Source organism: Sphaerodactylus townsendi, linkage group LG12 (assembly GCF_021028975.2).
Source record: "Sphaerodactylus townsendi isolate TG3544 linkage group LG12, MPM_Stown_v2.3, whole genome shotgun sequence".
Classification (NCBI taxonomy): Eukaryota; Metazoa; Chordata; class Lepidosauria; order Squamata; family Sphaerodactylidae; genus Sphaerodactylus; species Sphaerodactylus townsendi.
Window position 1 is genome coordinate 28,700,149 of NC_059436.1, and position 25,245 is coordinate 28,725,393.

Here is a 25,245-nt window from a genome sequence, read left to right on the forward strand (position 1 = left end):
ACGGCCGTTGTAACGATCGCTACAACGATGATCGGCACAATGATGACCGTTATAGCGATCGCTACAACGGCCATGTTATACCGATGGGCACAATGATGGCCGTTATAGCGATCGTTTTAACGGCCATTGCTATCGTTATTAAGTGTACTCTGGTGGCCAAAGTCGTAAACTACAAGCGTTTATCCCCGTGTTTGCAGCGGGGAGATATGAATGACTCCCGTTTGTGGCTTTTCTGGGCTTCTTCCGCTCAGAACTCGACCTCCACACACACCCTCCAAATGTGAATGTGCTTATCTCCGTGTTTGCGGAGGGGAGATGTGAATGACCTTATAACCCATGGCATAGTGAATGTCGAGACGCAGGTGGATGTTATGGATTCCGCTGACTTCCCGAGCCGCTTTGACCCGAGAGCCTAGGACGGCCTTTTCCAGGCGCCGCCTTCGCACGAGGCCGCACGTCGAGGTTGTGGAGTGTCGGAGCCTTTTTGGGCAGGGGAGCCGCTGGGGGCGCTGCTGCTGCCCTCCGGTGGCCAAAGGCGTAAACTACAAGCGCGTCTCAGACTCTGGGCGCCACTCTGCAAAGGGGCTTTTGCTCCAAAGAGGCTCCAAGACCAGAGGGAAAGAAGAACAGGATCCAGACATAACCCTCAGCATTACTGATAAAGAGAAACAGGGGTTTTCGTTCACATAACGTCAAAGGATGAAATGCTGAAATCTCCATTTTGGTTTGTATTCTTTGCTGCCATTTGGATATAGCTTGTCTTTACTTCCTATAAGGCTCCTTCAAGCCCATTGCCATTCTGCTCCCCTAGCCCACTTTCACCCCCTTGTCTTTCTTTCTTTGCCCCTCAACTTTATTGTTTCATTAAGTTTACTTTTCTATCTTTATTCCTTGCTCTAGACACAACCCTATACTGCCTCTATGCTAAGTATTTTTTTGATGTGTCCATCCTGCTTTTCTTAGTACCCCTGTGCGCAGCAATGGGTAAGTTGCATTATGTTACAATATGTTCATAATTTCCCTTTCTCGGCTGCATCTTTTACCTTTTCTTCTTAAATAAAGTTTCTAGTTTCTCCTCCTACAGTTCACATTGCCTGTATCTCTCAGCTGCGTTTGAAAAGGGGGGAGGGGGGAGAAAAGTCCTGGCCAAGAAGCAGAGATATATAGCAGCAGAGAGATATATAGCTCCCTGGAAAGCCCTGGCCTGGAAGGAGATAGCAGCAGAGATACAGCTCCCTGTGGAACTCTAGGGCTGCCATTCTGGACATTACAAGGTACACTAATAAAGGCACAATCCCTCCCAGTTTGCATGCCAGCACAGGCTGCTGGGCTGGTCGCTTTGTTCCGAGCCATATGCAGAGCTCTAGCACCAGTGTAGCCTGCTAGTGTGGCTTGCTAACTGCAAACTAAACCCAGCACGGCTGGGAAAAGGGGGGGGGATGCTAACTGTTCAATATTTTGTGTCATTTAGCCACCTCAGTCTCGCAAATCCATCGGGATCTCGTCGAGATGCGGCCTGCTGGACTTACCGCCCCGCTATATCCTTTTGAACCGGGCGATTGGGTGTTCCTGAAATCCTGGAAAAAGGAACCTCTGACTCCAGTCTGAAAGGGTTCATACCAGATCTTGCTGACCACCTATTCCTCGGCCAAAGTGCAGGGAGTGAAAGCCTGGGGTGCACTACACTGAAGCATGCCAACCCGCCTCCTGTAACACAAGCTCGAGAAAACGCAGTGGAAAGACCAGAAGTATGGAGTTCAGAGCTTGGCCCTAATTTGCGTCTACCTTTTCAACGCCACCAATCCAGTTGCCCGGAATCCGTTGTTCCTGTTAGTTCTGTTGTTCCTTCTGATTCTGCAAATTGTTGTTGTTTTCTTGCAAGCGAGGGGACTGATCGCTCTACCATGGACTCGGACTCTGATTGACTTTGTTGGCGGTAAGAGACTTCCAGGTTTTTCCTTTCTGGAGCCTGGACCCCGTTTTACATCATAGACTATAGACTTATAGACATTCTGCAGTTGAGAACTACGATCAAGACATCCTCTGAAGACTTGCGAGGCTGAGTGTGGTTTTGGGACTCAAAAATAGAACAGTGTTGAAAATCTTGTATTATCACATGTCAAATCACATGACTGCCAGGTTTTATTAGAAGGAGACCTTGTATATTCCTGGTCCATACTATACATTGCATCCTCCTCCTGTGCAGTGGCCAGGAGCTTGGATCACTCAACGACCCGTTCCCTCATTTGTATTGTGCCCCCATTATTTTTCTTCTATCTACTAGTTAAGAGATCCTGAGGGAGTGACAGTTGTTTTTCTTTTGATTTTTCAAAAAATAATAACTGCACACCCATATTGGGGTCCCTCACGAGCTTCACTTCTTGTCAGGACTAACAAAGCAAAACATTTGACTATTGATTACTTGGTATATACATGTATGACTTCATGTGAAAATTTTGTTTGTCACCCAGTTTCCAATTTCCAAGATTACTTTAAGACAACTCCTCCTAAGCTTACAGTTTGTGATTGTCAGGTTTATTCCTTGGGACCAAGATGTCCCCATATTCATTCATAATAACCTACAGTCTCTATTGTACAGTAATAGCCATTCCTGACCATCCACTCCGCCTGCCTTTACATGCTTGATATTTTCCTTTATGCATACGTAAGACTAAAGGCACAAGGTACTATGGTTCCATTGATCCTAATAACTGTGGTTCCATAGTTTCTTTTGAACAATTTGAATGGTCTCCAAAAAAGGGAGAGGTGGTTTATATGACCAGACCTGATGGTGTTTCACAGGGTTTCATGCAACTCACAGACACACAAACTACTCTATATTTGTCCACAAAACCCCTGGATGTGTATTGCCACCTTTATAAGATATATAAGAGAAACAATGCTAATGCTAATGTAACTTGGGAAGGAACAAAGAATTCTATTCTGACCTGGATGGCTTTTATGTATGTTTGTACTTCTTGTAGAATATTAGGAAATGCTGTATCTGCTTCTGAACGCTCTATACTATTGTCTGAAAAAGGATTGTATTTTATTTGTGGAAATGCTGGACGAAAGGTTATACATGTAGAGTGGACAGGGTTATGTTCTTTTGGTACTGTGGTACTAGAGTTGGGAAAAATGAAAGGCAATCAGGGTTTAAATTTGGGAGGTCGACTACCTAGGGCTGTCATATTCCCCTACGTGTAGTCACCTCAGGCTCAAGTCCTTCTGCGCCTCCAGTTCTCACTAGTTTGCTTAAACGCACCCTTCAAGTTTTCAGGGTGCATTTGAAAAGGGGGGATCTGTAGGCACAGAAGGAAAAGAGTGAAAGTAAGAAGGAAATAGAAAGTGGTAGAAAGTGGTAGAAAGTGAGAGAAAGAGAGAGAAAGAGAAAAAGGAAATGATTTTAGATTTACCAGAAGGTTATTTCTTCCTTCTCCCCATTATTTAGGAAAATAATGGAGAGAAAAAGATTCTGGCAGAAATACAGCTTAAAGTCATTTCACAGAATCATGAAAAAGTGTCTTTGTTAAGAAATAGCATTCAATGTTCCTGCATTCCAGAAAAAGATACTTTTAATGCTTGTGTGCAAGTAAAAGGCTCATGAAAATAATATCTTCAACTAAAGCACAGACATAGAAAATAGAAATAAAGCATTTAAATGATTATTTCAACTGAAGTATACTTATATGTAACTTAAGCAAGTTTTCTTGAAGACATTTTAGTGTTAAGAATTATGGCTCAGAAATAGCAAAAGGTACTTTGCTTTCCAAAACAGCCCCTATTGTCTCTTCCCACATTCCAAAGAAAAGATACTTTTACTTAGCAATGAGCTGAGAAAGTGTGTGTGTAGAAAAATAACTGACAAAGCAGAATTAAAGCAAAGAAAGAGAGTCAAGCCATGTGAGAAACTATATTCTTAAGAATGCTATTTAACAATGTATCGCCATGATGGGAATATTGAAACGTCATGAATTGACAGGGTTTGGCTTTGCAACATTTATGATGCATCAGCTGTCTTTATCCTATAAGAACTGTGACTTTTGTATACTCAGGGCGACTCCTCTGATTCTAAAACAGACCCTCTGAGGGTCCGAAATAAAAATGATTTATTTAATAAGTCCTTGTCGGCTTAAGCTTATTAGCTAACTATTAGTAAACACGTTACTCTGTGGTAACAGAGACGCAGGTGGATGTTATGGATTCCGCTGACTTCCCGAGCCGCTTTGACCCGAGAGCCTAGGACGGCCTTTTCCAGGCGCCGCCTTCGCACGAGGCCGCACGTCGAGGTTGTGGAGTGTCGGAGCCTTTTTGGGCAGGGGAGCCGCTGGGGGCGCTGCTGCTGCCCTCCGGTGGCCAAAGGCGTAAACTACAAGCGCGTCTCAGACTCTGGGCGCCACTCTGCAAAGGGGCTTTTGCTCCAAAGAGGCTCCGACACTATGCAACCTCGACGTGCGGCCTTGTGCGGCGGCGTCCTGAGAAGCGTCGTCCCGCCTCAGAAAGTTAGCGAGGCCCCCACAACCTGCACATGAAGTCCCGTGCGAAGGCGGCGGTCAGAGTGGCGCTGTCCCGGGCTGTTGGCAGCCAACAACACTCTGTGCACTCTGCACAGGGGTCCCCCTCTCCCAAGAGCGCTGGGAAGCTCCAGCTCAGGGGCTGGCAGATGTGCAAGACGTCATTTCTGGTCCCCTCTTCCCCATAGAGTCTCCCACACTTTTATGAAAAACACAAGGGGGGGGGGTGCTGGCTCCTGGCAACCGACTGGCCTGGGCTCCCCCACCCCTCTCTTTCAAGAATAGAGGCCACACACAGCTGCTTTCTAGGTGTCAAACTCATGGCTCTCCAGATATTATGGACTACAGTTCCCATCACCCCCTGCAACCATCATGCTGGCAGGGGATGATGGAAACTGTAGTCCATAACATCTGGAGGGCCACGAGTTTGACACCTGTGCGTGTACAGCATTTTAAAACGCTGCTTCACCGTACATGTTTGTGCAGGCGAAGGGAGTAGTAGGTGTTGGACTACACTGCAGGGTCCCTCGCTTTTCATTCTCCAGCTGTGAGTCAAAGCACAATTTAAAGGCTATTTTTGTCCTAGTCCATTCGGGAATTGACAAAGAAAAAATTCAAGGAGACTTTTTTTGGAAAAAGGTAAAAGAGCAGATGGTACATTTTGAATGGTTAATGGACTCAAAAGGCGCCCATTTATTGAAGATTTTGTGCAAAAAAATGTGCATTGGCAGAAAATTAAGAATTAGAAGATTAAGAATCAGACCAACAACTTCAAGTTTGTCAACATATTGCACAACTGTTATGAAACATCTATGAAAGAATCTAATGCCTTGGCACGTCACTTCGATATATCTATTTAGACATTCAGCTGCTTCACTCTACCCAACCCTAGACAGCACAGCTATAACAGAATTTAGAAAAAAAATAGACAGTTGCTGAAGTGTGTGCCATATAATCACCCCCAATCCAATGCACAAGTAAAGTTCATTTCAGGCTTCAGTGTTATAGACGTGTCAGTATAAGCTCCACTGAACTCAGTGGGAATTGCCTCTGTTGTATTTCTTTGCTACATCTTAATGAGCAAAGAATAACGACTGTACCATCCAACACAGCATTTCCCTGCCTGTTTCTCTTGCCCGATTCCTCCTGCCTGTCAAACATGTCCTGCCTGACCCCTCCTTCCTATCACTCTGTAACCACTTGTTTCTTATCTTTTCTTCTTTGTTGGGCAACCAGAACAAGTAATATGCTGGAAGAAGGACAGAAGGCTCTTTGTCTTTTCAAGCTTATTTTATTAAAATATACAGTGACTGAAGTAATATCAAGTAGTTACAGAGATCAGGAACTGGCAACTGTCTCCCCAGGTTGTGCTGTGAAAGGAGGTTCAGGGAGATGCTCGAGTAAAAAGGCTAGTGAGGCATGCGGCCATTCCTTATACTGCACATATGTCAGGAAGCATCAGGTGCAAACTCACAACATCCTGAAAGGGGCTGGGGGAATGGGCTGGAGGGGACAAGGAAGCCACACTTCATGGCCTGTGGACCACGGGAGACACGGTCTGTCCTGCGGCAACTGGAGCAGAGAGGGAGAAAGAGATGGGGACAGACTGTCAGCCCCTGTGTTGGGTCTCGAGAACAAGAAATCCAAAACCCTGGCTGTGTTGTAAATGGATGCATGAGTGCTTTACAGCGCAATCAAAAGCAGAGTTTTGCCCTTCCAAGTCCATTGACTTCAATGGCTTTAGAAGGATATAAGCCTGCTTTGGGATGGCACTGGTAAAATGGCAAGTCCAGTCAAATTTAGGGTGGATGGCAAAGGCCAGTCGTTTTCACAGGTATGCTTAGGAAATCTCACCCGAATTTCTCTCTGGATTGCCAGTTCTAACATGAATTTACCTTGTTTCCAGAGCAGCATCAATGTATTAGACTGCTTTCTGACCTCAGCATATGTGCATCTTGCCATAATTTGCCATTTCTTTGCCAGTTACGGACATGTCTCTGACACATATGGACATGGACTAAATCACGGGGCATGAAGTCATGTTCATGTGATCAAGTCAAGATCCCTTTTGTGCTGTGATTTAATCAATGCACATCTCTGCAGGAAAGAAACCAGAGGCAGCTGGAAAACAGCAGCAACTGAAACATTCACCAATTCCAAAATTAATCTTTATGATAATCTGACAGAGAAGAACAGGGAGCAAAGGGCAGTTGAAACCAGGGGCTGCTCACGAAACTGGCTGGAGAGCAGCTGGTCATCACTACTGTTTGTTTTTCCTGTGGTGCCTGGAATTCATTGAAACTCAATTCAGGAGATAAGAAGATTCATTACTGTGGACAAAATTTTATGGAAAACAATTTTGTTTACCGTGAATTGATCTTTCCCTGGTTTGTGCGCTGCAGAGCATTGCGGGATGAAACAAGGTGCATGGCCTGTTATTTGGAGCAAACAGAGAGCTCTCACCCTTGCATAATTGAGTCTGTGCCTGAGAAAGCACCCAGAGTCTTTGTAAATACTCAGGGGTTGTTGTGCAGGCAGGTCAAATGTGGAAAAGGTCCCCTGAGAGTGTAAAGCTTCATACCACTGCCATAAGGGCATCTTGGCTGGATTGTGCCAGACACCTGGCCAAGTTCTTTGAGAATGTCCTCCTGTTTTCCTGAGAATCACAGAGGAATTCAAAATTAGTACCTGACTTCCTTGCAGCTCTGCAAACACACAGTTTCAATATACTTCCTTTGCATTGTGAAATGTTCCTGCGCATCTGCCAGAATTTGCACTGTGGGTACTCACTTTCCTAGTGATCTTTGCTGCTGGAGTCAGGGTCAGTCATGGTAGTTGTGTCTACATGGGGGTGAGGCATTGGTGGTGCGGTGTGGCCTTGTGACACACAATTTTAGACAAGCCATTTTATCACCTTGTTTCTCGCATTTTCGATTGAAGACTGGGGGCGAGGATTAGAAGAAGGGAGAGACAGCCCAATTGAGTATCCAGGTCAGCTCTTTTGCATAAGCTAAAACATTAGCTCCCAGCCAGAATGGGTGGTGTTCAAAGTGGTTGACTGGTCTGACTCCCAGGTGTACCCTCTTTAGAAGTTCTCCGGAGCAAACCTCATGGAAATGAATGGGTGAGAACAAGGCTAAAGAGTGATCCGCTGTCTATGAGCTAGAGTTTAACCAATGGGTGCATTCTCCCACTCTCAAAACGGCGATCCCTTCCTCACCAGGCTGCTAGGGATTTGCCCACATGCCGACTTGCGCTGTTTGACTTTGTGACATTTTCTGCCATGCCAGAGAGTCCCTGCAAGCCAATTTTCTCCCTTCAGGCCTCTCTCCCCGTTTCTCTCTCCTGCTCCGTCAAGTCTTGCAAGCGAATGCCATCTTTCCCTCCTCCTTTGTCTCTCCCCCCCCCTTTAAATATAAAAAAGTTTTTGTTTTCTCAAAAGATGTGTGTGTGCTTCACAAGAGAGATGGACAAATTCATCCAGGTGCAGGCCAGGAAATATGTGGGCCGGGAGAGACGAGGTGGGATCTGTAGCCTCCTAAATCACATTCTCAAACAGCTGCATGGAGCTCATGATGTTCTCATCCTGAAGCGGGGAGGGGGAGAAACAGAGAGAGAGGAGGCGTCAGACTTGTGTGGTTCAAACAAAAAAGAACAACTGCAGTAATTTCCTGTCATTCATTCCCTTGGGTCTGTGCATTCATTTATCTATTCGGTTTGGGGTGGTTTGCCATCAAGTTGCAACCGACTGTAGGGTTTTCAAGGCAAGCGACGTTCCGAAGTGGTTTGCCATTGCCTGACTGCATAGCAACTCTGGTATTCTTTAGATAGACCCTGCTTAGTTTCTGGGATCTGATCAGATGAGGCCATCCAGATCAGAGCCTGTGAATATAACGAGATAATTCCCAAATGGTGTGCCATGAGAAATAAGTTAATTGAAAAAAATACAATGTTCCTCAAGTTCAAAATGCTCAATCACAGAGGAGGCTGCTTATTCTACCTCTGCACGTTTTACTGCAAGGACCTTGCTTCCTTTCAGTAGGTTCAAGTAGCTGTGCCATGTCTCTGCACTGGGTGTGACTGGATTCTTCAGTTCGTCCTGAAGCACAGATTCCTCAGAAGAGGTTGCATTTTCCATCTCTGCAGGAGTCACCGTTCTGGGCTTGGTTCAGTCCAAGTCTTGTGGGAAAGGGTTGGCTAATTCTAACTCATCGCATTGGATTATCGATTCACTGTCTCTTTTTTGAGATGGTTTTTATTAATACAATTTAAAAATAAAGATTACAATTACAGTTAACAAATAGCTTACAATTAATAACTTATCAAAACTCAAAATATAACATCATATACACAATGCAATTCAGATTCATTTGTTACCCACAAGAACTTCCCACCAAACCATCAAGTGGTGTACCTTTCACAATTTGTCCCACTTACTCTTAGTTTAATAACTGAAAAGAGATTACTTTCTGAAGTACAAATGTTTTTTATATAGTCCATAAATCATTATTTTTTCCTCTACCTTGACTGTGGTGTCTTCTCTGCTCAAAGTTCATTGATGTTAATTTTATATATATGTGTGTGTGTGTGTGTGTGTGTACACACACACCCATCCATCCATCCATCCATCCATCCATCCATCCATCCATCCATCCATCCATCCATCCATCCATCCATCCATCCATCCATCCATCCATCCATCCATCCATCCATCCCCCCACTCTCTCTCTCTTTCTCTCTCTCTCTCTCTCTAGCTATCTATATATGTGTATATATATGTGTATGTATGTATGTATGTATGTATGTATGTATGTATGTATAGAGAGAGAGAGAGAGAAAGAGAGAGAGAGAGAGAGAGAGAGAGAGAGATAGATAGATAGATAGATAGATAGATAGATAGATAGATAGATAGATAGATAGATAGATAGATAGATAGATAGATAGATAGATAGATAGATAGATAGATAGATAGATAGATAGATAGATAGATAGATAGATAGATAGATAGATAGATATAGGGATGACAGAGATATATATAGGTGGGGCTTCTCTGAAAATATGCAACTCTTACATGCTCTAAAAGCAAACAATTGTAGTTCTAACAGCGAAGAACATCTCCAGGTTTTTAATTTGAAAAACAACTGTGTTTTGGCTGTTGGCTATACCCTCCTAACCTACAGATTATGCTGCCCCCTCCAGACAAGTGACCTTGTTATGGAGGAACTGCTGGTACGTGGCAATGAAAGCACACACAAGGGCCAGTTCATACGGTTCAAAAGTCCTCGTGGCTACAATGAGGCATTTGTCTCAGACATGCAGAGGGATTTCAGTGCCTCCCAGATGCACACAAGGCCTGGTTTTGGTCACAGCTGTTGCACTCTGGAAGAATAAGATTCAGCCTCCCCTCCTCATTCCCATGTTCACATTATGGGATAGCCCTGAAAAGCTACTATTTGAGCTACTAATTTGCATGCAATGATGGCTACACATCAGTTTCCCACAAGAGCAAACAGCCACGCCTTGGGGCTGCTTCAGAGTGCAAAAGTGGGAAAAGCTGAAGCCGCCTCTTCCCTTGTGCCAAGGTTGTAATAAGAATCACAGCTACACACACCTGCAAAGCACAAAATTCCCACTGTAAGCGTGCTTCAAGGTCCAGATGGTGCCTACAAGGATCCTGTGTTGTGTGAATTGGCCCCAATTTCTGACCCCCAAGAAGTATGAGTTCACGTCCTTTGGATAAACTAGTATCAAAGGAACCTAATGGACAGCACCAGGGAAACACCCTGTGCCATTGTGAATTAGCCACGTCCCTTAAATTTCCCCCCAAATTTGATTGTTTTCCTCCCTCTTCTCTGGCCGCTGTGTGCTGTTGCTGATTCCGTTCCCTTTGATGGGACCTGCACAAGAACACTTCAGAATGGTTTGAAAACTGCAACATTTTACAGGAAGTTGCAGTTCCTATGTACATGCCTTCTGTAAAAGGCAGGTTTGGCCGTGGCTAAGCAGAACTTACCTTTTGACATGTTTCTAGAAACTCCTCGATCGTGACCACGCCATCTTGATTTTTGTCCATTTTCTGAAATGCAAAAAGTGCTCCATGAGGGACGGACACCTAATACTGGGGTGCAGCGCTCAACGCAAATCAACACCCCCATATCCCTATAACTAACCTTGTTCTCCCACCATGGGACCCCACAGGCAGTCATCCAAGTGTGTCACTTGCTGACCTTTTGCCTGCTGATAAACCAAGTTCTTGCACGAAAAGCACCATTTTTCACGGTCAAAATATCCCAGGTTGAGCAAGGGAAATATCCCAGTTTGGCCAAGAAGCTCAAACAGTTCCCAATCGTAAAGTGGATTTGTCATGCGATATTTCCCTCATCCCAGATTTTTTAAAAACCGCTAAAATTTTGATTTTTCCCCCCAAAACCCCACATTGAATTGCTTCTGTGCAAAGGCCACAGGAGCAAAACCGACTTATTTTTCCCACCCCGCCACCTGATCTCCCTGTGTCATGTTAGCTTGATGCGCTATGATAAATGTTTTTTTTATTTTTGCACCTGGGAATGTAGTTATCTCATCCTCTGATCCCGGAGACTGTTGTGTCCAGCAGCAGTTTCGCTTTTGGCTGGAGAAGCAAGGGAGGGAGTGGGCTTTGATTTGGCCTTATATTTAGAAGAAGAAGAGGAGGAGGAGTTTGGATTTATACCCCACCTTTCTCTCCTGTAAGGAGACTCAAGATGGCTTTCAAGGGCCTTTCCTTTCCTCTCCCCTTGTGAGGTAGGTGAGACTGAGAGACTTCCAAAGAACTGTGACTAGCCCAAGATCACCCAGCAGGAATGTAGGAGTGCATAAACACATCTGGTTCACCAGATAAGCCTCTGCCACACAGTTGGAGGAGTGGGGAATCAAACCTGGTTCTCCAGATTAGAATTTACTGCTATGCTTATTGAATATCAGTTCTGGCAACAGCCAGTTGTATATCCATTGCAAGTTCTCAATAAAATCAGATTCCGCTAACTCTCAAGTTTGCCTTATTGATGAAGAGTGTAGGCACGACGGTGTGAAAACGACCTTTCTTCCCCAGATGCCTTTGTTGCTAACGGATTACCCATCAGTGGCCTTCTTTCCTACCTGGAAGAATTTTTCCACGTGCTGAATGGGAGCATCTTCCCTCAAGATTGGGTAGGTGTAGCGGCCCATCATGTCATATATGGACTTCATTATTGCCAGCATTTCCTAGCAGAGAAGGAGAGCCAAGCTGTCAGCGAAACCACAGTTCAGACCAAACCAGCTTTTTCAGGAACAGAAAAGCACCGCTCTTGAGTACGTTAGTCAAGAGAAGGAAGAGATTTAAAATCTCTCTCTTTCCATGCCTTGCCTTTCTGTTCTTATTTTTTTTGTTTCCGTGACCTTTAATGTTTTTAATTCTACCACTGTCCACCACCCCCAAAGTCACCTATTCTCTTAATGATTCTGCCTTTTCTTCGATGCCTCCTGCCCTGCCTGGAAACCTCTCCCTGTCAGTGAATGGCAGTGGCACTGGAGCCTCAGTAGGATCAGAGCCAACACTTCCAAAGACCTCATGGTGAATTTGTGGCTAGCCATTCTCAGAGGAAGTTCTATCATGGGAGATTCAGGCCTTGACTACATGAGACGTTGCCCTTGGGTCCAACCCTGAATCTGTGCATCTGATGTGATGGGAGAACCCAGGTGAAACATGATTCCGAGACTTGAAGGTCTGATTTGGAATAGGACCGCAGCACAAAGGACTTAACCCTCCCTCCCTCCACACCATTTTCCTGATCTGAAACATACTCCTGGAAGCCACTATTTGCTCCATTAGGGGCTACATACAGAGGCGTTCCTCCCATTGGGCAAAGTGGGCAGTTGCCCTGGGCGCAGCTCTGTGGGGGGCGCAGGTTTGTTTGTGGGATTTTTTGTATTTTCAGTGTTTTTCCATTTTTGGACTGTAGAGGGCGCAGTTTTTAGTCTAGCACAGGGGTAGGGAACCTGCGGCTCTCCAGATGTTCAGGAACTACAATTCCCATCAGCCTCTGTCAGCATGGCCAATTGGCCATGCTGGTAGGGGCTGATGGGAATTGTAGTTCCTGAACATCTGGAGAGCCGCAGGTTCCCTACCCCTGGTCTAGCAGCACCAAAATTTCAGGGATGTTTCGGGAGACTCTCCTGATGCTATCACCTAGGTTTGGTGAGGTTTGGTTCAGGGAGTCCAACGTTATGGACTCCCAAAGGGAGTGACCCCATCCTCCATTGTTTCCAATGGGAGCTAATAGGAGATGGAGCTACACCTCTGAGGGTCCATAACTTTGGACCTCCTGAACCAAACTTCACCAAACCTGTGAGGTATCATCAGGAGAATCCTTTACTGATACCACCCCAGGTTTTAGGAAGTCTGGTCCAGGGGTCCAAAGCTATGGACTCCCAAAGGGGGTGCCCCATCATCCATTGTTTCCAATGGGAGCCACAACAGAAGATGGGGCTACACCTTTGAGGGTCCATAACTTTGGACCCCCTGAACCAAACTTCACCAAACCTGGGTGGTATCATTAGGGGAGCCTCCTAAAGATACCCTGAAAGTTTGGTGCTGCTAGCTTAACAATTGCACCCCTGCCAGCAGGCACCTCCCAAATTTCCCCAGATTTTCCTTTTAAATCCCTCCACCTTTGACATGGATTTAAAAGGAGAATCTGAGGTCCCCAGTTTAAACATTGAAAGTGATGCTGTTTCAGGGTGGGGGAGAATCAACCCCAAAATAGCATCACTTCCAATGTTGTTTAAACTGGGAACCCCAGATTCTCCCTTTAAGGTGGATTTAAAAGGAGAATCTGGGCTCCCTAGTTTAAACACCATTGAAAATGATGCTGTTTGGGGGTGGATTCCAGCATCACTTGTTTAAACTAGGGAGCCCAGATTCTCCTTTGAAACATTGAAAGTGATGCTGTTTCTCCCAATTGGGGGTACTAGATACAACACCATAAAATGTTTTCATAGCAGTAATAAAACATTTTGAAAGCATTTTGAAAATGTTTTCAAAAAATTATTTCTGTTGTGTGGCATGGCTTATTGCTGGGTTCAGATTTGTGAGTTGGGTCATGTTCTATAATGTGATGGTGACTTTGAAACAACCTGGTGTAAAAAATCATTGCTTGGTCACAGTGGGGGAGGGTGGCTGCCCATGGGGGGCGCCAAACTCCAGTTTGCCTAGATACGCCACTGGGTGTAGCTACAGGGGGGGTGCACGTTGCATTGGGCACGCACCTGGGGGGGCATCAAACTCAGGTTTTGCCCAGGGCTCCAGTTTGCCTAGTTACGCCACTGGCTACATATATATCTATAAGGTCAACAGCAGGGCAAACAGAGCTGATTCAGAGTGAGCAACTGGTGTGTATGGGGTGGCTGAAGTCCCCTCTCCCTGGGTCCCTGGCTTGACAATCCCCAATGCTAGACTCTGCAATAGTGTATCATGCAGTTTAACTCCTAGGCTCCTCCATTTACTGATTCAAAATTGCCAGGAAGTTGTTGCTGCCATCACCAATGACCAAGGTTGGGTCTTTGCTGCCATTGGCCACCTTGGTGGCAAAAAGTTGGGATAGAAATTTTGAAAACAAATAGGTCTGCACAGTTACACACTAGTTTAGGGTGCAGAATGTAGCTTGTTGAAAATTTCAGCTTGCTGGCGTGATTGTGAAGATATGATTTTAACATGTGCAGAGGAGGCCTGATGAAATCTGGAGTGCCAAAGGAGCAGGGCCGGAGATGTGTGCAGCTGAATTCAAGTGGTTAGAAACATGACAAGCCAGAGTGTGGACCAAATGATTCTAAGAGCAAAAGAGGCAGGCTGCCAGAGGCAGAATATAACTGTAATGCAACTCTGCTTAAATTATGGTGGGTTTGGTCTCCCTTCGTACAACATTGGATTTTGTAGAATAAGTAAATTGTATTTATTTACATTCCAAGGTCAGGTGACTTTGCTTTGACATCATTACCCCTTTGCTTTCAGACATGTTGCCAAACCAACATGCCACAGATTGTTGTGCATTTGTTTTGTGAGGGCTGGTGCTTTTCATTAGTGGTTGACAGAAAGGCATTTTCCCAGTGGTGGGATTCAGCCGGTTCGCACCACTTCGGCAGAACCGGTTGTTAAATGTGCTTGCAAACAACCAGTTGTTAAATTATTTGAATCCCACCACCGGAACCGGTCGTTAAATTATTTGAATCCCACCACTGCATTTTCCATGTAAATTTTAAATGGTTTTAAGTAAACCACCTTAAAAGGAAGCACTTCCCCTACGATCCTACTTAACACTTCTCACAAGGCTGCTCACACAGGACCACACAGGACCTGGCTGCTGCATCACTTCTCATCTTTACCTCCTTGGTGATGTAGCCGTCTTTGTTGATGTCATAGAGATTGAACGCCCAGTTGAGTTTTTCATGCACCGTTCCACGCAACAGGATGGACAGCCCAATGACAAAATCCTGCAACAAATGTTGCAGCAAAGATGAATTGTGAATTGCACAAGACGACATGCAGGGAAAAACATTCCCCCTTTAAACAGCTGCTTTATATCTGTCCCTCCAAAATAGCATATAAACAGTAACCTTGATCCTTGGAAGTGCAAAGCAGAACGTTACTGGTTGCACGCTTCCAGGGTAGCTTTTTTCCTATAGATGTGGTTTCTAGTTCTAAATTTAGAAACAGGATTTATTGTTTCTATTTTCTAAAATCTATTTTTATATCAGTCACTTGATTCCAGGCCCAGTAGCCACAACAACAGACCACAAATGTTGTCTGTGATGCTTCAATAGACAGTGGTTCTTTTATTTATTCATTTATCTCGTAAATTCAGGGTGACTTTTAGACTATAAAAGGACAGCCATTCAAAACCTGGATGGGCAGGGAACCATGCTACAACAGATTTGCCTCTTGTTTATCCATCCACTCACACACCCACTCACCACCCAAGTACACTACTTCTGTATTATTGCTGGAAATGAGTTTTGGACTATCGCAGGGGAATTTTCTGGTATGGCTGCATCTTTTATTGAACTGAAATCCAAGTGTCTTAAAAACATTAAAAAAACATCAAAGGTAAAACATATTAAAATATTATTAAATGCTCAACATGGTGCTTTTCGAAGTTAAAAAGTGGAGGGCACATTTAAATAAAGACAGCACAATCCACCTTTCTTGTACATGCATGAACAGAGGTGGGATCCAGCAGGTTCTCACAGGTTCCCGAGAGTAGGTTACTAATTATTTGTGTGTGCCGAGAGGGGGTTACTAAGTGGTGATTTTACCACGTGATTTTTGCCTTAGTTACACCCCTCCTCTCAGCAGTAGCGCGCAGAACTTGAAGCAGTCTAGCAGGAAGTGCACCAGCGTGTGTGGCAGCCTGCGCCTGTGTGCATTCGTTTCCCGCCCAAGGACCAACACATGGCTGCGTCCTTGCCACAGCCCCGCCCAGGAATGCCCCACCCCTTGAATACCCGGCCACACCCCATTGTGCCCCACCCCGCCCCATTGGCGCTACGGCACAGTTTGAATCCCACCACCATGGGAACCTGTTACTAAAATTTTTGGATCCCACTACTGTACATGCCCCCTCAACATGGCCCACGTGGTGGTGGCACATAGTATGCATCCAGGTACTACTTTACCAAGGAAGAATTACCAGCATGTCTACAAGGGAGATCCAGTGGTCCATCTGTCCCAGGGTCCAGCATGCTAAGCAAAAGGCCCTGCCTTTTGGGGAGGGGGGGGTAAAGTAATGACAATTTCGCTTGTTTAAATTTGTTATCTATAATCCCAGGACCACTTTTGCAAGCAAAAGCTTAATTCTATCATTGATGCTTGCAATGAATTTAGCAGTGGCTAAACAACACAAGGAAATTTATTCCAGCAATGTAAGGACAAAGGGGATACTTTTTTTTTTGGATACTGGAAGGAAATTTGAAAGAGAGATTGGTGCTCATTTGTTTATTTTATTTCTTCTTTTGCCTCCAGTGAACAGTTTTGATAAGTTCTCGTTTCATTTTCAAAACCTGCTTGATCAATGTCTATATACAGTTCCTAAAATAAGTAGTAAATAAAACGAGACACGGATGCCTCCCTAAAACCTCTTTAAATGCCTGTTATCTGTCTCCAGATTCCTCCCTCCACATAGTTAAGAACCACCAAAACTATAAACAGAACCATGACCCCAGGAGTGGCAAGGATATTATTTACCTCAAAGCGAATGGCTCCATTCCGGTCCACATCAAAGGCATTGAACAAGAAATGAGCATACATGGTGGCATCTGGAAAGAGAATGGAAAAAGCAGATGGAGTGCAAATGGCCTGAGAGCACAGACTGTGCCCATGACCTGATTCACCCGAGTTTGCCCCAGTCATATGGGAACTGCTTCTTTGTAAGTTATCTTCCCAAGTGACTCCTCTTGTGTCTGCAGGATGGAATCATGTGAGAAGGGGTCACATGATTTGGCTCACCTACGGAAATGAATCAATATTGGAAGCAAATGTGGGAGAGGCTCCCTTTTGCCATTGTGGCCATTCCTTCATCGCATTTTTAAACTGCATTTATTCCTAGGGGCACAGGTGAATTTAAATGGGAAACATTCCATTTTATTTTCACAACAACCCTGTGCAGCAGGCTAGGCTGAAAGAGAGTGACTGGCTCATGACCACCCCAAGAGCTTGGAAGTTGAGCAGGGATTCAAACTCAGGTCTTCTTGATCCCAGCGTATCGCCCTGAAGAAGCAGATGGGGTGGTGGAAAGTGCTGTCAATTTGCAGCTGACCTTGAGCAACCCCACAGGCTTTTCAAGGCAAGAGATGAAGAGAGAGGCTTTGCCATTGCCTGCCTCTGAGTAGTGACCCTGAACTTCCTTGATGGTCTCCCATCAAAATACAAACCAGGGCCAACCCTGCTTAGCTTCCATAATGTGACAAGATTGGGTTAGCCTGAGTCATCCAGGTCAGGGTAAAGATTAAATTGGTTAATGGTGGTTCCCTGGCTCCTGGGAATCCTGGGTATTGCAGATCTGGGTGTGAAGTTCAGGATCTCCAACAGAAAATACATAGCAGATCTGCCGGACTATAGTTCTTAAGATTCCATAGAATACAAATAAATGTTTTTAACTCTGATTTATTTAAGTGTGCAAATGAGCAGTTCCTTTCAAACTAACGTCAAACAGCTAATTGAAGATACATGTAGATTAACATAGATAATGTTATGTTAAAATGTACATTCTCCCCATACAGAGATCTGCAAACCAAATACATGGTCCCAGAGATGGGATCCAACCAGTTCTCACCACTTCTCTAGAAATGGTTACTAATTTTTTCTGAGTGCCGAGAAGGGGCTACTAAAGCAACCTCCCTGCCCAATAGGGACTGGAGGTGCGTGTGTGCGATGGCGCCACTGTTTAAATCCCACCACCATTGGAACCTGTTATTAACATTTTTGGATCCCACCACTGCATGGTCCACATCAGACTGTTTAGATACCAGAAATTTCTGTGCCTAATTTCTGTGCCTAATTCTTTGAGGAATGAGGCAGGGGTCTTAGGGAATGGAAGAACAGTTGCTTGGCTTGATAAAAATTCCAGGATCAGTTCCCACTATTTTTGGTTTAAAAAACTTTGGGGACCACATCTGGGGATGACTCTGCCTTACAAAGTAGACAACAGAGGGCTACAAGAACTCACTGTGAAGCAGCTCCTGATGAGGGGTTACTGCTCGGGTATTTTACTAGAGGAGAAAAGCCTTCTGCACCTGTTTACATGTATCAGTTCAAAGCTGGCTCGCAAGGTTTCAAACCAAGTCAGTTCTGTGACGAACTGGCTTGAGAGCTCCATGTTTGGGTGGCAGATGGGACAGAAGTTTGGAGAGTACCAAAGTTTGGACCGTCAAGATGTTCATGGCACTGACTGAACATTGGGCTCATGCATCCTCAACCAACTTCTTAGGGATGCAAGGGAAATATAAAATTTGTGGCGCCATCTTGGAAGCTCTTCCACACAACTGTCAAGGTTCCCCTGATCACACTGTTAAGCAACCTGAGCTGTGTGAGAGCCAACCTCCCCTCAGCCTCTGTCAGTGGGACTTACACTAGAGAACTTCCACGAAAGTTGTGTCTGTAAGAGTGTGTGTTGGGGCAACTCTTGCATTTTATATTCCAAGCGACAAAATGCTTCAAGGTTGGCCCTGCAGTTTGTGTGTGTGTGTAACATCTGAACTGGAGATTTGCATGACTCACCTCCTTGGGGGAAGAACTGAGAATAGATGAGCTTGAAGGTCTCCTCGTCCACCAAGCCGCTTGGGCATTCCTATCATAGCAATCACAAGACAGATGGCATTTGGCATTCAGAAGAAAAAGCAAAATCCTCCCCAAACTTTCCATTTTGGCCCAAACAATCATTTGGCATCATGTCCTCCCCAAAACAATTCCTGGCTCCTCCACATGACTGACCTCCTGTGGCTATAGGGCCACACATGAAGCTTTGCTCGGATTCATATTCAAAATTATTTCAAGACAAGGGTCCTGCTCCTGCTGCCACTGGGAAACAGTCCTAAGATGACAGCTGTGTCCAAAATCCCCCAGATGATCCCCTGAGTCTCCCAACTCCTCTTTGCCCTGATAGCAGCATTGCCGTGGGTTTTTTTTAATGGCCTCCTTTTGTTGTTGTTATTGGCTCCTGTGCCTTTAACAGCAGCCTGACACACTGAAATTAAGCAGAGGAAACTGTTCCTGGCAAGGAGATGTCCTTATTTATTTATAAAGTGATGGGAAGAGCTTCCATCGGCTAAATTTCTACGTTAACCGGAGCAGGGCCAATAAAACCCACTCCCTGTTCATGCACACAGAGCTGCCTCATGCTTGATTTGAACGTTAGTCCATCAAAGTCAATATTGTCTACTCAGATGGGCAGCAGCTGTCCAGGGTCTCAAGCAGAGGTCTTTTACATCACCTGCTGCCAGACTCTTCAACTGGAGATGCTGGGAAGGGAACCTGGGACCTTCTGCATGCCAAGCAGACACTCTGCCCCTGAGCCACAACCCCTGCTGGCTCTGTCACAGGTGTAGAGTGGCTGTTGTCAGGAGGATTTCAGCTTCATTTGCAGTGTCTGAGAACACCATCTCAGGGTGAGGAGCCAAGAAGCAAAGGACAGACCATTCACTTGGCAGGGATGGCACATGTCCTGGATGCCATTTGAAGGTGGGCATCATCCCTGCCTGCCTGCCTGCCTGCCTGCCTGCCTGCCTGCCTGCCTGCCCCCCGCCCGCCCGCCCGCCCGCCCATCCACTGCAGCCATGCCATCCATGTGTCTTGCCCCACCTGCTGTCCAGCTCCCACTGTCCCGAGCCAGCAACTGGGCCAGCAGGAGGACCAACCCCTTTGCCAGATACCCCAGGGGCGCACCAATGCCAAGGGGCATGCCAATGCCATAGTCACTATTTTCTGTAGAGACATCCCTGAATGTGTTGATGAATACATCAATCCCATGTCCCATTTCCACCCCTTTCCCTTGTAACACAGAGCTACAGAAACATATTGTGTGACATTCCCATGGCAGCCAATAATATAACGTAGGGAGGTAGAAATGCTGCTATGATGTCACCTCATGCGTGGGAATAGAAGAAGAATTCAATATAGGGGTTGTGGTTTGTGGTCTTTGGGTCAGGATCAAAACAGATAGGATGCTGGCAGATCTGTGACTGGATCTTTTCGGGTTTTTTTCAAAGGCAAATAAATAGCTGCTGCATAGATTCATGCTCTGACCAACTGCACTTCAGATCAGGCCTATGACTGAAGCAGTGGGAAGGGTTAAACCCTTCCATTCTCCTCAGGTTGACCAACCATAACTACCATTACCACCCCTTCTCCCCAGTGCTGCTAATAACCATGAAAAGGAAAACCAATGGGTCAGAGGTAATTCTTTTCCATGACTAGTAATAAGGCTGGGTTGGTGCAGGTGGTTTTAATTAGCATATCTGCAAGAGGAGAAAAGGCTTATATCCCCATCCCAGGGTTACCAACCTCCAGGTTGGTCCTGGAGATCTCTGGATTATAGATGATCTCCAAATGACATAAGCCATTTATTCACTTGTGGCCTCACTCGCAGTGAGCGATGAGCGTCCATTCTATTTGGGTTGGATTTGCCATTATGCACACATTTCCTCCGCTTTACAACTCGCTACACCTCAGGACAGACTCTCCCTGTGGTTGAACTGCGGCTTTGAAGGGGAGAGAGAAGGAACAGTGTGGAAAACAAATATGTGTTTGGTTTCCTTCAATTTTCCTTGCCCTTTCAGCTCCTCCCAGCTTTCTCCATCCAGCAGTTCCTGTCAGCCAGAACAAGGAAGGGGGAAGCATCTTGACTTGACTGTGAACATTTTCCCATTCAAACTTAAAACTCCAGGAAAAACCCACTACAAAGTGCAAAACACTGTGGTAAGAGCGGCATGCATTGAAGTCCAGAGCCACTCTGGGCGGAATGTCTACTTTGGATATTGGACTCTATGGCATTATACCTGCAGAGGGTGTCCCTCCCCATCCCAAGCCTCAAACTGTCTAGAATCCATCCCCAGATCTCCAGGAATTTTCCAGTCCAGAGTTGGAAGTTCCCAGTCCTACCCCACCCACACCATGGCCTTGATCTCAATCCCGCATGACACCTATAAGCCATTGGGGGAATGGTTCATCTGTCTGGGAAAGTTCTTTCCTGATGCTATTTCTTCTTATTCTAAACGAGACTAGAGTGGCAGGTTTCTCTTTCCTGGCTAAGGAAGGCCAGCTTTTACCTTAGACTCTGCTCATAAAAGTGTCTCTTCACTGAATTCCTGCTTAATGCATTCAGAGCTGGGGTGCCAAATATCCTCCATTCAGCAATATTAAAGGAGCTGGAATGTGGAATAGTTGCTCTAAAAGCAAAGATGATTGATTCATCAATCAATCCTGGGATGGTCCCTGATGGTCAGAGTAGAGTTGAACTTATAGCAAGAAATTGAATAAAATGAGCTCAGGAAAACGATAAACTACATACCATTATTTCAGTGGTTGGTAAGCGCCAAGAACAGATTGCAGGATACAAATAATTAAAGAAATGTGGGTCTGGATGTTGGAAGGCTGACTAAAAAAATTCCTAAAGCCAAACCATCAGGCTTCCTGGTAGGGTTGCCAGGGTAGGAACCTCCTAGAGATTTGGGGGTGAAGCCTCATTAAGGCAGGGTTGGGGAAGACCTCAGTGCCATAAAATCCACCCTTCAAAGCAGCTGCTTTCTCCAAAAGAACTGATCTCTGTAGCTTGGAGATCAGTTATAATTCCAGATCTCCAGCCCCCACCTGGAAGACGGCAGCCCTGCTTCCTAGGCAGTTCCAGACAACTTAGATTAGTTTCCTAACTTTAATCATCAGGGCTTTCTAGGAACAATCTTGGGAACTATAGCAAGATGTGAACACTAAGAACTTTGTATTGTCAAAGGCTTTCACAGCCAGATTCAACTGGTTGTGGTGGGTTTTCCAGGCTGTGTGCCCGTGGTCTGGTGGATCTTGTTCCTGTGTGTAACAGACTTCCCTCTGTGATATACCTCTGAAGATGCCAGCCACAGATGCAGGTGAAATGTTAGGAACAAGATCCACACAGCCCAGAAAACCCACCTCAACCAGTCTAAGAACTTTGTTAGAGAGCCCTTGTTTTCCCTCCATCACAGACAGAGAAAATAATTATTAAACCACGTTGAGTCTAACATATAGATCTACTCCCTGAATCCATTTAAGGGACAAGAGAAATGCATTTGATCTACTTGGACCTGAAAGTAGGTTTTAACAGAATATTATATCCTTCTGCCCTTCACCTGAATTTGTCATCTCAGGCCTTGCTTTGTCGGCTATGCTAACTGAAGGTCAGTACCAGAAGAAGGGTCTTCTCAGCTGTGGCACACTAGATGCGTAATGCCTTCCCCCTAGCTACCTGCCTGGCACCAGACATGTCACATTTCTATGGGGTCAGATGAAAACATATGTGTGTGCTCAGGCTTTGTGTTTATTGGATGTTTGCTAGTTTGTTCTGATTAGTTTGTTTTGTTTTTTGCCTTATGGTTAAATAGGTTTCCAGGCTCAGCTTGGCAATAAGTGTGAGACTGGTGGAAGGACACTAGGGGAAGGGAGGGTTTAAGATGGTCTTATGTCACCTCCTGTAAAACCTGGAAGTGACATCACATCTCTCTAGGAATACCTGGAAATGCTATGGTAAAACTGGGTTTTTCCTAGAAGTTACATCAGTCTTTTCTAGGAATAACTGAGTTTCTGATGATTCCTAGAGAGGGGTTGCATTACCAAAAGTGATGCTTACTATTGGGCTAAAAGCCATTTTTTAAAAAAATTAGGGGCAGGGAGATAAACTAGGGGCTGAATGTGTTTTATGTATATGATGGGCTTTTAAAATATTGTTTTTATTACATTGTAAACTGACACAAGATCTTTTGGGCTGACAGGCAGGGCAGGTAGAAGTAAAATGTTTCACAAGTACAACAAATAATGCTGTCAATTTGTGTTTTGATTGCAAGAAAAGGTCTCAGCACAAGAAGAACCACATACAGTTGAATGAAACAAGATGTTGTATTAAAGCATAAGCTTTTGGGCTGGAAAGAAGTCCTTTCCCCAGTCTTTTTGTGCAGTTATGTTTGTTAAAATCTGGGCCACTGGAAGCTAGGATGGGATAGGAAAAGTTGGGAAGCCTCGATAATACCAGGAAATTAAATCAAGATTACATTGAAAGGGCATGGTTATGAAACTTGGGGAGTGCGATTTACTTGGAGACTGAGTCCTGAAGACTAGAACCATGGCACATGCTTGCTCTCCTCTGTTCAACGTGTATCATTGGGAGCACACAGAAACCATTTTTGCATTCCCAGTCTCCTCATGAAGAAACCTGACCCTGTAAAAAGGTACCACAAACTATTTTGGGGGGAAATTTGTAGAGAGGGGGAGGAAGCCAGAAGACCTCATAGCCATCACACTCACGTTCTTGAAGCCTCTATAGAGGGACTGCAGCTCTTTCTTGGTGAATTTGGTCAGCGCCTGGAGTTGGTCTAGCCCTTCTGGCTGGTGCCGAATGGTTGAAAGTTCAAACTCAGTCTCGCTGGTGTCTGTGGAAAGAAAAGACAAAACATGTGAGAGTTCAGGGTGGCCTACGAGGGTCAGGATTAAGGCTGCCAGCTCTGGGTTAGGAAATCCATGGAGATTTGGGCAGGGGAGTAGAGTCTAGGGAGGGTAGGATTTGGGGAGGTTATAATGCTATAGTACAGACCAACTTCCAAAGCAGCCATTTTTTCCAGGGGAACTGATCTTGGTTGGCTGGCAACACCAGTCATGGTCCTCTTGGGCAATCAGCCTGCCTGTTTGTACAGTCAGAGCACTGGTCAAGTTATTGGTCAAAAGTTGTCAATTGACTGCTTATTGTCTGACAACAGCCAAAGTCCAGATATTCAAAGAAGGAAAGAATAACATAAGGTAGATTACCTTCTCCACCACATTACAGGGTTATCTGAGGGTCAAATGGCACATTACGTGCGAACACACATAACCAAACCCTGCAAGCCCTATTTTTTTTCTTCAGAAAAAACCGAGTCAGAAGGGGGATGAACTAGAGTGGGGATTCTATGGGTGTGTGTGTGTGTGTGTTTCCTTCTGTCAGGCTCCTAATTCATACTGTAACTCTCAAGCTGCTTTTTATCTACCAAATACCATAGCTGTGTTGACACTTCTGTGTAAACAGTAGAGCCTCCTCTACTATAGAAATAACTGTGAGATGTCCAATAAGGCAGTAAGGTTTAGGAGGTTGACTAAGGCCTACTCCTCCCCAGCACACCCCTGGCACCCCTTACATCTGGGATCTATGCTGTGGAACTGCACTTGTGCCAAGGGGTATACACTAGCACATTGGCCATGCTGGCAGGGGCTGATGGGAATTGTAGTTCATGAAATCTGGAGAGCCACAGGTTGCAGACTCCTGCACTAGCATGACCCTGGCAGAGCACTATGAGGCAGACCTCTAAATACACCAGTGTACCTTCGAATTATGCTGGTCATTCTCCAAATTTGGCTGGCAAGGGACTTAGCAGTTTCCATTTTGGCTCTAGGATTGTATTGGAGCTGTTCTGACACATGGAGACAGACTCTGAAATGCCCTTGTATGAAAGGGAAGGCTTTAGCAGAACACTCCCTTCCAATTCATATTCCCCAACTCCCTGATCCCCAGTAAGATAAGGACGGTTAAGCACGCCGTCCTTGCTAAAATTAAATTCTGAAGCTACACCATTTTCATTATTTTAGCAAAAGAGGGAAATGCTTGATGAACTTCTTAAAGTCAAGAGAGCAATCAAAAAGCTTCAGCTGGAAAGGACACTTCAATGTCCACACAGGCAGACAGCAGAGTCCGTTCTGGATGAGTTGAATAAACAAGGCAGAACAGTTTTAAGTAAGCATTAACTGTGCAATAGCAGCTGGGACAGAGATCTATAAACAATGCTAATTTATACTGCAGTATTCTCAGATAACTATCAGATATGTTAACTATATGGGCTGTGATCCAAGGTACTTTTCTGCACATGTGCTGATGCACTCAGGGCACAGATAGTTTTAGAGGGTAGCCATGTTGGTTTGCCACTAACTTAAAGTCCCTTAGCACCTTAGAGACCAACA

At 45.1% G+C, this 25,245-nt stretch overlaps 1 protein-coding gene and 1 long non-coding RNA gene across 5 annotated transcripts in view; one reads left to right on the forward strand and one right to left on the reverse strand.

The window, feature by feature from the left end:
* Window positions 1-3: 3 nt before the first annotated feature.
* LOC125441477 lies at window positions 4-3,378 on the forward strand. Its single transcript, XR_007245866.1, has 2 exons — window positions 4-1,139; window positions 1,198-3,378. It is a non-coding gene; the product is annotated as an uncharacterized LOC125441477 (long non-coding RNA).
* A 2,407-nt stretch (window positions 3,379-5,785) lies between these two features.
* KCNIP3 (potassium voltage-gated channel interacting protein 3) overlaps window positions 5,786-25,245 on the reverse strand; it is a 102,711-nt gene continuing 83,251 nt past the window's right edge. For all 4 annotated transcript variants that reach the window (XM_048512938.1, XM_048512939.1, XM_048512937.1 and 1 more), the window contains 7 exons: window positions 23,566-23,690; window positions 18,799-18,868; window positions 16,768-16,838; window positions 14,910-15,017; window positions 11,649-11,753; window positions 10,528-10,590; window positions 5,786-8,100 (listed from right to left, as the gene is read on the reverse strand). In XM_048512938.1, coding sequence (XP_048368895.1) covers window positions 8,053-8,100; window positions 10,528-10,590; window positions 11,649-11,753; window positions 14,910-15,017; window positions 16,768-16,838; window positions 18,799-18,868; window positions 23,566-23,690 — 590 coding nt within the window. In that variant the 3' untranslated portion in view covers window positions 5,786-8,052. The remainder of the gene's footprint in view (window positions 8,101-10,527; window positions 10,591-11,648; window positions 11,754-14,909; window positions 15,018-16,767; window positions 16,839-18,798; window positions 18,869-23,565; window positions 23,691-25,245) is intronic.